The following is a 15,365-nucleotide window of genomic DNA, read 5'->3' on the forward strand; positions in this document are numbered from 1 at the left end:
CAATGGATGTTTCCAGTTGGTGAGGTTAAAATAATTAGGAAAAGGCACAGCAGGAAAAATTGACGATTAATTGAGATGTGGTTTAGGCCTAGCTTTTTTTTATTATTAATTTATAAAATATCATAATAACGTAATTTATGTCTAATACTATTTTGCGTTCTGACCATTAAGGAGTTCATCTTTGAAGGTCATAACAGTACACCGTTGTTGTCGGATTTCTGCACTAGAAAAAAGTTCAAAGACCCGATATTAGTTTTGATCGGTTTGGTGTGCTTACACAAGTTCAGCGGCATTTACTACCAAAGAATCCAATTACAAATTATAGGCAACATGTATGATTGGGACCCAAGCGCTACAGTAGGATTCATCAATATGGTCGAGGTGACTTATCCAGTAATCGTTATTTATTTGATTTCCACTCTCGAAACCTTTTCGGGGTATACGATATAACATTGTATCAAACGAATGAGCTGTAAGAGCGAAAGCACTCTAATTAGTACCATTCGTTTGCTAGATTTCGATGGCTATCGTTTGTACGTGTTTGGTCAACTACATGGAAAAGAAATACTTGTTGGTAATCTCAGGATTTGGAATGGCAGTAATGTTAGCCCTGATGAACATCACCTACATCACCTACGGATTACTACCTACCGAGAACACGTTGTTGCCTACTTTCACGTTCATTTATATAATATTTTATTCAATAGGTTATGGCCCCTTGTTGTGGGTGATAATGCCGGAGATATGTCCGAGACAAGTGAGTCAAATGGGGTTTTTTCACCTAACCTGGGAACAACCTAATGAAAACAATATATTTAACATATTTTACTTTTGTTTCGCTGCAGACAAGGCTGTGGACGTCGGGCTTCACGGTGAGCCTGTACGCATTACTGTCGCTCATTATCGATCAACCCTTCTACAACTTTATCATTGTAATGTACTACGATGTGAACTTTGTGCTCTTATATTTCACAATTGTGTGCACTACAGGAGCTGTGCTCACACATATTTATATGCCTGAAACAAAAGACTATAAATATTAACGTAATATATATTTTATACTGAATTACGTATAAAAAACTATCGTTTTATTCGTTGGTTGTGTGGCAAGACAACAGCGTTGTCAAACGGATGACCAAAACAAATCCGTTCCTTCTACTCATTTGGAGCATTGAATATAAATTACAAAAATATGTATGTATTTATATTTGTTCTGGACCTAATGTCATTCTGCCAACTTCTTTAAACGATTTAATCGGCCAGACTTGAATAATATTCTACAAAAACATAAATACAATATCTGCAAACTAAGTTCTACATAGATTTTCATTTAGATCTAATTAAATATATAAAGTGAATAGAGTATTATACCATCCTTTAATTAACTTAGAATATAACTTTTCACAAAAATGACATAGTAAATAATATTGATGTGTAATTATTAGAACGATTTAAAAAAACTTTAATCTTAAGACACAAAAATTAGAATTTTATTAATTTATCAAAACCTTGTAAGCATAAAAGTATAAATGCAAAGGGATATTTTTATGAAATATTTCAAAGTGACTTTAAAAGTTATTTGTGTACAGGCGATATTTTTTGATAGCTCACAACCAAACCACATTTTGTACATATTATAAAAAATGTTGAGACGAGGATTGAAGACTTCAAACCATTCCAAATTGGTTGGCTACTTAAAGTTAGGTACAATATGAAAAGCGGGAAAAGGTCAGTGCAAAACCGCTTCATGAAATATTCCTTCTATTGGTCGTCATATGTACTGCATTAAACCAGCAGACGTGCGTTGCATTAATAAAATGTGTCGATTGCGCAATATTAATTTAACACAGATCCGTTTGAGCCCATAACATTAATGAACAACACGAGTTCAACCTTACCTTACCTGCACCTAACTCATAATGTTTACAGGGTGATCCATTTAATGTAAAAAACTCGTTTTTTTCAAGTGCAAATTGTAGTTTTAACATGTGCAGCGGTTGATAGATAAGTGCGGGTAAAAATAATCTTACACTTCACTCTTCAACCAGTACTAAATTACAAACTAAAATACTTTAAAAAAATAATTATTCCAAAACTGGTCATTGACGAGTCGACATTTCCGACAAATCACTCTTAATTTGAAATATTTATAAAACACATATATTATGATATAAGATTCAAAAGTTTTTATTGTTCTAGGATTTACTCATAAAAAGGTAAAAATTAAAATATTGTAAATTACCATAAACTAAAACGTCTCGCATCAAATGGATCATTCTGTATAATACGAGCTGTCTAAAAAAAACCCCGACTCTTTCTATAGCAAAAAAAAATAAAAAATAATGTCCAATTAGAGCCGACAGGAGACACTTAATAAAAACAATTCAACGACGACATTTCTTGAAATGTAAGTGATGACGTCAGCGTTTGACTTTAATTATAATATATTCTTGTTGTGCAGTGACAGCACTTGACATAATCCAAAATAGGTATCTGTCGACTGCAGTTGACATGATCATAAATTATTTCAGAATTTTAATTGTTTTTTTTTTTTATTGAAGAACGCCCGTCAAGGCGAGTGGACGACACAACGGAAATGACTTTGTTTATAATTTATTTCCAGATAAAATGTAATTTGTAGCTGTTTTCAATAACAATTTTTGTTTTTTAAATACACTACCCTAAACAATAGTCGACCAGTCAAAAATAGTAAAACTATTTTCAGATTGTATACATTTGTTTTATGTTTAAAAATTAAACAAGTTTGGCACAAAAATAAAATTGAGCCGCATTGGGACAAATAAATCTAATTTAATACTGTACAATTTGAATAACAAAAGTTTAAATAAATAATAACCACAGCAACATTAATAGGTACAATAATAATAATTTAAAAAAAAAACTGGTTTTTTTTACACAAAAATAAGAACATGTAGAATAACATAATATTAATTTAATAATTTGTATCGGAGTTCTGCCCATAACAAAATAAAATCAAATATAGCTCGTGAAACTAATAGTTTAAAAATGTATTAACACAGTTATATTAACAAAATACTACTAGTTAAGTTACAAGTTAAAGTTGAATTGTTATACAATTATAAAAACATTTAATTTATCAAATGTATTTTCTAAATATTTTTAGTTTAATGTTCGGAGAAAGAAATGTCAAGTGCAATATTTGTTCAATATATTTGAAGAAAAAAATGTTTGTGTAATCATCATGATTACAATATTTAGGAAATATTGTAGGAAACGTTATGTGTGATATTAAAATAAATACAAAAAATAAAAATATCGTGAAAATAATTTTAATTTAATTTTTGTACCGTTTGAATACATTTTTTACTATACTATTAAAAATTAACTTTTTTTATGCTCTATGTGATTCTCTTTAAAAAAAATTATTTAAAATTATTTTTCAAATTATTATTAAATATCCTAATAAAATATTTAAAAATTATAATATTATTCTGTTTAGGTTTAAATTTATTTAAAAAAAAAAAAACGTTTTATTAATTACTCCAATTTTTTTAGTTTTATAATAATTAATAATTATTCTTACTTATTGTTCATTTAATATAGATTTTCAGAAGATAAATTTAGTCAAATAAATCATTAGTTATTATAAAAAACAAAATAAAAGTTACTAGGCTGAACAATTAAATTATACTTAACCTAAACTAAATTTTAACCATTTAACAAGGAATATGGTGAATTTGTTGCGAATTGAGATTCAAATAGACATATTAAATATTTCCTATCTCTGTGGATCGTTTTGAGGAGGACCAAGTTTATGTATTTACATTTTTTGTTTTTAACTAGCATAAAGCTGTGTATTGAGCTGTGCAACTCTACTGCTATAATATTATAAACACAAAGACTTCTCAGTAAACAGCGACTGGTGCCTCGAGTGGGAAAAGGGACATCAAGTAAGTATAATACAGAAATCAGTATTTATACAAGAAATGCCAATGGACGTTCTCCGAGGCTTTTGATATAGACCCTCTTTATTAGAGCGACGGTACTACACGATGTTATTGAGAGGAAAGGTCAAGGGAAAGGTATTAATAAATTATATTTTGTAAGTGGCCTCGGGTGAGTTTAGGTTTAATGGAAATGGAGCCTACACAAGTGGCAAGAGTTTGTCAAAGTAAACGTAGAATATATTTTAGCGACGGGCAAGCTCGACTTGAATTGCATAGTACTGACATTGCTCTCTCTTCCTTTTATTTTAATATAAACTCAATGAATTTCTAAATATAAACTACCTGCGTGGTAACAACGTAAGAGCGGTATTATTATTTGCATTTACTATTTCCTTGTATTATTTGTATCAAGTTACTCAACCGCACTCATCTCCTGCCCCAAGTTTTAAACTCTAGTAATTTAAAAAATAATTATTCAAAACTGGTAAACGACCAGTAAAAATGTGCAGCAAAGTATTCTTATTTTAAAAAGTCAATTAAATACATAATACGTTACCATTTAAGTTACAAAAGTTGATAGCACTCTGGAAAATACTAAGACAAGGTAAAATTTTAAACAATTTTATAACTTCTTAAAACAACATACATAAAAATTAAAAAAAAAAAAAACAAAATTAAAAAAAAAACTAGTCTTGCGTTATTTGGATCACCATTAAATGGATATCTCTAAAATTGTTAGATCTTTAGCTTAACTCTTGTATTTAATTATTAAAATGAACAATTGTAATTTTTAATTTAAAAATTCTATCTTGTAAACTAATCAACATTTTTCCAATTTTAAAATAGGCTGAAAAGTGACACTTCTTGACTCCTTCATAACAATTTAACGATTCATTTTTATCAAATTACAGCCCATCAAAATGTATTATGTCATTGATTTCATTCTCAGTTTCAACGGGAAAATAAAAAAATATGTTACCATGGAATATCAAGAGATTTTAACCTTTATTTTTTTTTTAATTTAAATAATTTTTATTATTTTTCATGTTAAAATTGTTTAAACGAAATTTTAAACATCCCATGGTAGTCAAGTGCTATAAATAGAAATCAAGTGGAAGTACTTAAAGTTAAGATAGGGTTATGAAATTTTAGATAAATTTTTTTTATTTGAATTTGGTGATTTCTTATTAGGTTACTGTTGATTGAAATGGAAACCGTAAATGTCTAGTATTTATACAAATTAATAAAATTATTATATTATTTAATAAGTTAAAGGCGAGGTCGATTACACCGGGTTATTCATTAAAGACAAGACAAGATAATTTTTTCTTAAAATAATTGCAATTTTGTAGTTAAAAATTTTCGTTTATGTTATTTTACAATACTATAAAATTACAGTTAATAAAAACTTTATCAACTTCTATTACGTAACGTGCATATTTAATTGATTTTTTTAATTTAAGATTAATTTATGCTGACAATGTTGGCTGGTCGATAACCAATTTTGGTTGTTTAAGTTTAAAATTTGGTATCTTTAAAAGTAATCTCCCAAAAGTAGTCCAAACAGTGACCAGCTAAAATATTGTCAGCAAATTATTTTTTCACTTAAAAATTGTATAAAATATATATTATAATATTATGTTAGAGATGGTTGTTTTACTTAGCCACTTATGTCAACGGGGACGGTGCACACGATTATCACTGTAGACTTGGCCGATGGTGTTGGTCAATGGTGGTTGTCGTCCAGGCCGCCACAATAGCCGCTGTCACACGCACAAGAGTTTCGTCAAGACTTTTTTTTTTAAACACAAGTCGTTTTATCAATCTTGAGCAGTGTCCAGCAGCTATGTTAGCGGCCCTTGCTCGGATGCCGTCTTGTACACGTCTTGCATTTTCACACGGTGGCCCTTTTGTGAACCGAAGAAAGTCTGAAAAAGGGGAAAACAAAATCGCCTTCCCCCACTCGCCCCCCAAGCGGACTTACAATAACATACCGAAAAAATATACACACAAAATACATATGTTTGAAATAAATTGAAAATATACTTAGCTTTTCAATGTTCCACGTCCCTCTTTCAGGTCGTGTTCGAGTTGTTGCACTGAACGATTTCCACACAAACCATAGCTTTTATTTATATACATATGTGTGTGTGTGTATTGGAGAGGTCGGTGAAACTCTAAAAGCGTCCTACCTTAGAGACTTAAACCCGTACCGCGTGGCCGAGGGATGAATGCAAAAGGGTGTAAATAATATCGTACTTAGCGCGGCCATCCGACACGGACGGGATGGGAAAAAAATGTAACATTTACGAGGACATTACAGGGTGATCCGTTAAGGCGAGACACTCTATGAATAATGTAAAATAATAAAATAAATCTGTAGTGGAAAATTGTATATTATGTTAAAAACCTAAAAAACAATTTAAATCTGAATTTAAAAGCCAATCGTTAACATTGAATTTAGGATTTGACCATTTTTATACTGTATAGGAAATAAATTCCAAACATATGTCAAATTCAAAATCAGTGACTCCAAACACAATAACATATGATTTGGAGGATTTCATATTAAATTTTAGAAAAATTCACTTTTAAAAATGTGTGATAAAGTTTAAATTCTACAATGGTGTGTTTTTTTATTCAACTTCAGCCAACTACGGAAACACCATACAACTTTTACAAGCTAAAACTACGGATTAAGTCAACATTTTTATAGAATATTAATTCAAAAATCGCCTCAAACTCAAATTTTGACACAATTTTCTGATTTAAGCGCATAAAATTAGTACAAACGTAGGTCATATATATGTATATTATATATATTTTTAAAAAATCTGATCGACCAACTCCAATCGTTTCGAAAAACAAAATTTCAAGTACATTTTTGATATTTCCGCTTTACCACAAGCTTTTTTTTTTTAAATTGAATTTTATTACAATACAATAAGACTTGACTCAACTTGAGACTAAAAAGTGAAAAAAAATGTATATGTTTAACAAAATATATTAAAGAGAAAACGTGTATACATAAAACATTATAAAATTCCTTTTAAAAAATGCCCATTAACAAAAAAAGGTTTTCTTACAACACCATAAAATAACCATAATAATGTATGTTTAAAAAAAAATTCCAGATTTTTATCAGCTTAAAGACACTCAAACGGTAACGCACATCTTTAGTAATTAACTTTTGAAATTAAGAATAATTTGCTGAAAATTTGGACTGTTCGACAACCACTTTTGAATAATGGCCTATTAAATTATAAAATTTAGTACAAGAGGTCATATAATTAGGATATAATTTCTCCTTAATTATCACGACGAATTACAACATACAAAGGTCTTTAGATATAATAATAATATTATTTAATTATTCCACCATCATAATAATTACAGATAAAAATATTACAAAATGTAGGTAGACTTTATATTATGACGAATCTCCTCGAAAGCCAATGGCTGTGCAAGAGGAGAGAGAAACTGTTCTACAACTTTTAAATAAAAACAAAACAATTAAAAAGTAATACTAAAACTAAATAAATTACATAAGCCTTTTGATACAAATCATTATCAATAAATTATTATATCAGGATTGATTCAGGCAATAATTAAAAAAAAACTCATCAATATATTTTTGTGTATATTTTTATTATTTTTGTTTTGCTTATTACTATTGTTTAAATTAGGTTATTTCAATGAAGTTTTAATTGATATTCGTTATGTTAGTATAAGTTATGCCCAACTCTGATTGCTCGTGATAAAAACAGCGTTTCAATTAAAAACAAATCTTTACCGTTGGGAAAAAAAAATGTTTTGGATGAACCATGCATTTGTATTTTATTTTGACAAATTTCATCTGATTGTAAATTTGTTGTTATTTTAAATTTCCAAAAAGGACACCGTACCTATTGAAATGTATTTAATTCTGGCTAGTCAAGGAGCACTTGACATCAGCTAACCCTTTTTCTTTTGCATTCTGCTCACCCTGTGTACTCGAACCGTTTAATCTAATTACACACATACACACACACACATTATGTAACGTACCGCAGGCCGGGATTGTGCTTACCAAACGGGAATACTTACAAGTTTACCGAACGGGTACTTGACACGCCGACCCGGTGTGTAACAAATCCGGATACCAAAATAGTTTCACCCTGTAGACCTGTGCCCCCATGTACACTTGGCCGGTAGGGGTGGCTTGGCGTAACCGGATATTTTGAAACGCACTTGACGGTGTTCGACTTAACCGCCGAGGCAATCACCTGTGCGTACATTATACGATATGATATGATATACTTATGTCTACTTACGCCTGCCGTTTTGAATGAGAGGGAGGGGAGACCAGCTAACACTCTAAACACGACCGTTTTTGTTACATAAGTACTGCCGGTAAAGGGATTACCACCGACAAGGCCGTTGCAAATTGCATAAAAAATATATACTTATAAATACATCAATACTAACACCTTTTTTTTTTTTAATTATAATTATTAGTGTAAGAAAATCTTAAACATGTATCTGAACGATTAAAACAAAAAATAAAATACTTTTAACGTTGAATATTGTAAACATATTTTTAAATCATATTTCGGCTGGAATAGTTGGAATATATAAATTTGAAATACATAAACATGTGTATTTCCTCGACATTATAAAACGATTAGTTAGATTAATTACTATCCAAACATTTGTGTCGTTGATATATTTTGTATATGATTCCCTGTTAAAAGTGTGGTTTTAAAATACATGGCCGTATCCAGCACTCATTTTGGAGGGTGGGGTTTATTTTAAGATAAAACTAGTAAATAATAATTAGGATTTTAATTAAATAGTACCATATCAGTTTTTTAGGTATATATATATATATAAACGAATGTACAACAATTTATTTAGACTTTATTGTTAAAGTAAATAAAATACAGCATACATTTGTATTTATATTTATCAATATTAAAAAAAATGAATACACCAACTTACTGAATTTACTTACTGTATAAATTATATTTTTATAAAATAAAATAAATCTAATTTACAATGGTTTAACCCTAGTGACAGGTGTTTCTGAGTTTGATTTTAAAACAACATCATTTTAAAAATAATAATAGGTACCATTTTCAATGGTATACTTGGATTTTTGTTATGACTATTTTAGCAGGTTGAAATAACAGATCTTTCCACTAAACAATTACGGTGTCCTGTCGTTGTCGTCGACGCTGATAATGACTATTATTTTTGTGTATATATATATATATAATATTTCATTATTCTGGGTACAAATCCAAAAATGTAATACAGTTTGAGTACACTATAAATTTGATTTGTATGTATATATATATAATATTTGTATTATCGACAAGACTCGTGCTTTTATTCATACACAGGGTTATATATATATGAATGTAAACCTTATTAACCAGTCATTATTGACGTCTTCCAATCAGGTACATCAACGAAATTCGAAAAAACTAAAGTTCATTGGCGTGTCCATAAGCCTAATCAGGCGATAATGATAATATCACGTATTTATAATTACTAATTCTATTTTAGGCTTTAAAAATAAAAAAAAACTTGAATTTTCTCAAAAATATTATTTATTAATGAAAACAAAAATTTAAAAAAGGGGAAATTAACTACACTTTGAATATGTTTCTGAAACATATTTTCATTATACTATTAGACGACCGACCCTTATTGTATACAACTCCTCACGTGCATTTTTACAGTATAAAAACATGAGTTGGCTTTCTTGGTACAGTTTTTCCGAAAATTGTATTACAGGATAGTTACTTATGTCATTTGAAATTTAAGAACTTTATCTGTGTAGCCTCGACGAGTTTTTTTTTATAACGCAATTAGTTTTTTATTGAACTTAAGTTATTTATTTTTAGTAGACTCATTTTGGTTTTAATTATCAAGTTGTTTTAAAAATCTTACCATGGTGTCACAGACAAAGTTTTCAGCTTTCAGACGATATAGGTAACTCTCCTGTCAGACAATTTTTGGAAGATCTATATCAAGAAAGCCGAGATAGTTTTTTATCAATTTTTTTTTTAATCTCTTTATTCATGGATTAATCATTTTCAATTATAATAATTTCTGTGACCTTTCTCTCCCCAACACGATCCGTTCTCACTATGCCCCAATTCCACTTTACAGGCTTTTTTTAATTTAATTTTGTACATTTTTATTATAAACACTTTAAACAGTATAATGTTATATAATATCGCCAGTGTCCCCAAATAATATTAAAATATATTACTATATATTTTTTAATTTCGCCAAAAGTCTAATAACTCAAAAAATGTTTTTATTCAAAACTAGTTAGCGATTAGTCGACATTTTCAGGAAATTATTTATTCGTTTACTTTTTAATTTAAAAAATTAATATAACGCATATGTAATTTATATACGTTATCGTTTAAGTTTCAAACGTCTATGGAACACTACAAGGGGTAAATATTGGGAAGTGTTATAATATTATACAGTAACATAAATAAAAAGCCAGTACAGGTTTGGGACAAAGTAGCGACGGATTGAAAGGGGGGGGGGGAGTTGTCACATATGAATAGGAATTTTTAAATCTGAAATTTATAAATGCCATTCAAATTTTAACGCAACAATGTGTTGTTTTTGTTTTCCACAAAGTTGCAGCACTTGGCAAAAATGTTTATTAAACATAGTAGTGTAAAAAAAAAAAAATTAAAGTGATATTATTCCCTGTAACGTTTTTGTGTGTAAAAAAATATGTAAATGGAAAAAGACTGTATTTCAGTGTTTATTTAAAAAATAACATCTCGGACAACAAATGGCTGGTGACAACAGTTGTTACAACCTCATTCGGTCCTAATAATGGATTGCAGACATTTTGGAAGCACCTTATTTGTGGCTGATTGGCAGTCTCAAAAAAAAAAAAAAGCTTCAACAGATCTCAACGATTGTACGAATCGAGTTGAGCCGATTGACGTTTGTAAGTATGGCTACTGTCCATGATGGACTCTGTACCCTAAACGTTGCCTGGCCAAATACACCGTTTTCATTGGCGTTCAATCAGAATCGTCATTGCTGCTGCTCCAGTCGCCGTCGTGAATGCACAACTTGGACCCTAACCAGGCACAGATGGCGCCGGGCCAGTTGTCCGCGATCAACACGAGCACCGTCCAGAAGACCAAGATAGACATCAGTACGGCGGCCATGAACAGGTTGGCATTGGCATTGGCCACAAGCTTTTCGTCACACCGCGGCGGCCATCGCTGCCCGTCCGGCTCGTTGCCGCGCAACCGCTTGTTCAGCGATTCGGCCACGTGCGACGCGGCCCACAGTGCCGGGTACCACTGGACCGGGTCGCGCAGCAGCGGCACCACTTCGGCGTTCAGCCAACTCCGCAACTCGGACTCGTACTCCAGCTGCCCGTCCGTGCCGTTCCACCGGGACTCGATGCACCGCGTCGTCGTGAGGTAGTACTCGTAGAACTGGTCGTACCGCTCGCCGTCCTGCAGATTCACCATGGGATGTTTGCCGTACGGCATGATTAGCGTTTTCGGTTTGACTGGTTTCTCGAAAAACGGCACCCGCACCATGGGATTGCCGTCCGCGTCGGTTTTGAGCGCGGCGCAAGGGTCGCCGTCGGCCGGAAAAGGCTCGGCGCCGTGGCGCATCACCGGGGTGGCCTGGCCGCAGCTGCTCACGGTGGCCTCGACGGGTGTCATCCATCCTCGACCGTCCGTGCGCAACGTGTATCTAAAATCACAAACGACGGGGGAGCTTTCAGTTTTCTGTCAGAAAAAAAAACACCTCGTTAGCCAGTTGAAGACAATGACAATGAATATGTCTTATGAGCAACACTGGTCTTTAATTTTCATTGCTTAACACTTGACCAGTTACTTAACGGAGCGTAAAACAGACTTGGCCTTGGCAAAGATACTGATGTTTTATGCCTCATCAAAAAACTGGACAAGTGTTAGCAGCAATAAAATACAAAAAAAGAAGTGTCGCTCATGAAAGTAAGAGGGGAAGTGAGTTTATGGACTAAAGAAAGAGTAGACTCGACCACAATGAGATTTAAAACTACCTTTTCTAAAATGGCACTGATTTTGAAAAAATTTCAAATTTCAGATTTTCCCTTTATTTACACTATAAGACCTAACTTTGTGCCAAATATCACGTTTCTACCTATGCGGGAAGTGCCTTATAATTTTGATGATAGTGAATGAGGCAGTAGCATAACTGCAAACCTTGAAAAGGCTTAATATTAATGGCCCCATTTTTTACAGTGTTCTAAGCTACTTAAGCTTAATCTATGATTCCAATTCTAAAAGCCCGTCTTATGAGAAAGCAGATATATGAGAGTTAGAAAAACCGGGTGAATTGGTTCATGTAATGATACACCAGCGTTGCTGGAACTTGGCCGGTGTACTGTCATGCGATCAGATGGTGCATAATCCTGCATACATAGAAACAAGACCGGTACAGGTAGGATAAGTACGTTGAATACGTCCTACTTTATCTTGTCCAAGAACTGGTGCAACTTTTTGGCCGTCGAATATGTCATCTGTCCCTCGTAGTACAGTTTCCTGGCGTTGGGTAATAGCACCCCGTGCATGTACCCTCCAATGGCGTCGGACATTACGACCAAAATGCGTTTTCTCTTGGCCAAGTTCAATGTGTTGGCGCTTTTCTTGATCACCGCCAAATATTTCAAGAAAGCCTCGCCGTCGGTGGGCACTCGGGCGGGTATCAGTAGATCGGCCAACATCCTGTACTGCAAATCCAACCGTTCGCGGTCCGTCCAGTCCGTCCTGTTGCCGGCAGACCGCGCGTAAAGAACCGTACCGACGTTCGGAGGTTGGTAGCACTGGCTGACCAAACAGTCCAGGCACAACGCGAAAAGAAAAACGAAACGAATCATGTCACGTGCACTTAACAGCTGCGTTCGAGTGTACAAAGCAAAAGAACGAACGGAACGACAACGAAAAAAATTTGCCAGATACGTTGTTTACAAACAGTTGCTTGGTTATGGTTTACAAAAAAAAAAAAACCAAATTTTTATTATCATCGCAGATTAATTGAGGCGCTCAGATGCCAAACCGATTAACTCCAATTTTTTCAAATTGCCAATAATAACACGGTTGGATTAAAAAAGTGTATAATTTTCAGTGGCCAATATAAATAACTCCACAGTTGATTTTTTCACCACTAGAGTGCGCTAAGAAAATTGTCAATTGTACTTACATAAATTGTTTCAAATAACTTTAACTGGCTGTCCTGAAAATGTTCATTTTATGGAGTCAATCGGTTTGGCATCTGAGCGCCTCAATTATCAATAATATCCAAATAGTGTACTTTGCGGTGAAAATATAGCATTTATACAACGGTTTTCGATTCGACGCTTACTACTAAATGATGATGACAAAAATATTCTCTACATTCTCTACAATAATAAAGTAAAAAAAAACTGATAAGAAATACAGATAACAACATGAATATAAGTTTTTTTGGTTGTGTTGAATTTTATACATTACTCGTGAAAAAATTATAATATATTATGTTTATAAGCTAAAAACAAGCAAAAATCGAATCATTGTCTAATTTAATATATTCTCAGCTCATCGTCAAAACTAGATTTGTTAACTGAATATTACGATAACGAGACTGCATACTTGAAAATAATTGCTAATTTGTATTTATATAAATTGCATCATTAAATAACTCTGTTCCTGCTTGGCTATAATAATATGGAGTATACTAAGTGAAGGGCATTGTGACAAACGGTATTATATTTTATAATAATAAAATCCAATAAGGAGAACAACCTTGTGTTTTCTTAACAATGTATAATTGGTTTTCAAGTGTACCTACTTGAGACAGCAAAATATTATGATTTATCAAAAAAACAAAAATGCATTAAGGGTAGCACCGACCTACTTCGTTTTGCCGTCCCTTCAGTTTAAGCACTTGTTGTCACAACGTTTATTATTATTGTTGTTGTTTTTTTACTATAAAATGTCGTATTGTATATTTAGATACAATACTTATATCCATACGTTGGCTTTGCGGTGAAGTAATTATTATTAGTAGGTATAATAGTTGTTCTTAGTAATAATAGAAATGTATTTTATTATTTTTTTTATTCATTATTAATATATTTTTCAATATTTATAACACCGTACAAAATATATTAATGGTGTTTAAAAATCAAAGCAGTGTGCCGGAAAATAACTCAGTGGCCGTAAGGAATTCAAGAGTCGTTGAACTCTCTATCTTTCTTATTTTTACAGTAAGAATATTCGAGGAAACGTTTTAAATTAAAATGTTCATAAAATATTAATAATTATGTACAGAAAAAAAATATGTATATATATATATTCATATATATTATAATTTATTATAAAACCACAGCCGGATAAATAATAGTATTATAAACGCAAAAGGAAGTTATTGTGATTCCATGTAAGTGCTCATTCGGAAAAATCACGGTTCTATTAGAAGTATAATTAAATAAGGTATTTGTTTTTAAGATAAAATCATAATTAACGTAATGTATATAAAATTATAAATATTGAACCGAATAATATTGTCATGTTGTGGTAAAAAATACAATTGATTATTTTCACTTAAAAAACATAATTAAAATTTCGCATTTAAAATAAATTATTACTATGGAATTTATTAGCAAAAAACAAAAAAAGGAAAAAATTATTAGCCTAACTAAAAGTTGATTTGAAAAAATTAACATTGATTGAGAAAAAGATCGTTTAATTAGTAGTTTCAAAATTTAATTTTGAGATCTGTTGAGTCAGAGATCAATTAACCTTCAAGTCATATTTTGTTCCTTTCTTTTTATGCTGATAAATTATATGTGAATTCTTTTTTTTTGTATAAATAGTACTTTAGATAACACCCGAAAAATAATTCAATCTCAACAAATTCTTTTGAAATTTGAAAATATTGATAAAATTAATAAAAAAAAATATATATACACTTAAAAGAAGAATAAAACCAGATTTTTTAAAAACTTGTTTTAATGCAACCCAGTCAACCACCATTTAAAAGCAAAAAAACTTGTTGTGACCCTAAAGGCAGTTCTCACCAGCTTAACTTCAAATGTATGTACATAGTTTAACAATACTAAAATAATTTAAAAGAAAAGTTTGACCACTCCATTATAGCTATATTTTCTTAAAACATAATTCCAAGCCTTATACCTCAAAAAGAAATATAAATAACTCTAATAAAATTTTTTAAGGTAATGCAGCCGTTATGTTATACTCAAACTAAATTGTTAGATTAGAAATATATTAACTTTTATAAGAAATACAAATATTTAAAAATAGGTATTTTCAGGATCGCATATAAACCGAAAAGTATTTTTCATAGACATAGTTCTAGCTGGCAGTGTCCTCTGTAATATTTTCTATTATATAACAGTAGTTTAAT

At 31.4% G+C, this 15,365-nt stretch overlaps 1 protein-coding gene across 1 annotated transcript; it reads left to right on the forward strand.

Moving 5' to 3' along the window:
• Positions 1-234: 234 nt before the first annotated feature.
• On the forward strand, positions 235-1,043 carry LOC126836953 (probable metabolite transport protein CsbC; the record flags this gene model as incomplete). Its single annotated transcript, XM_050570673.1, has 3 exons — positions 235-381; positions 515-757; positions 846-1,043. Coding segments are annotated over 3 exons (588 nt in total), but the record flags the coding sequence as incomplete, so codon positions are not given.
• Positions 1,044-15,365: the final 14,322 nt, after the last annotated feature.

This window comes from Adelges cooleyi, unplaced genomic scaffold (assembly GCF_023614345.1).
Source record: "Adelges cooleyi isolate 19-005CV unplaced genomic scaffold, UGA_ACOO_1.1 ACOO_flye_CR_arks_rails_tigmint_CR_PRNA_247, whole genome shotgun sequence".
Taxonomy (NCBI): Eukaryota; Metazoa; Arthropoda; class Insecta; order Hemiptera; family Adelgidae; genus Adelges; species Adelges cooleyi.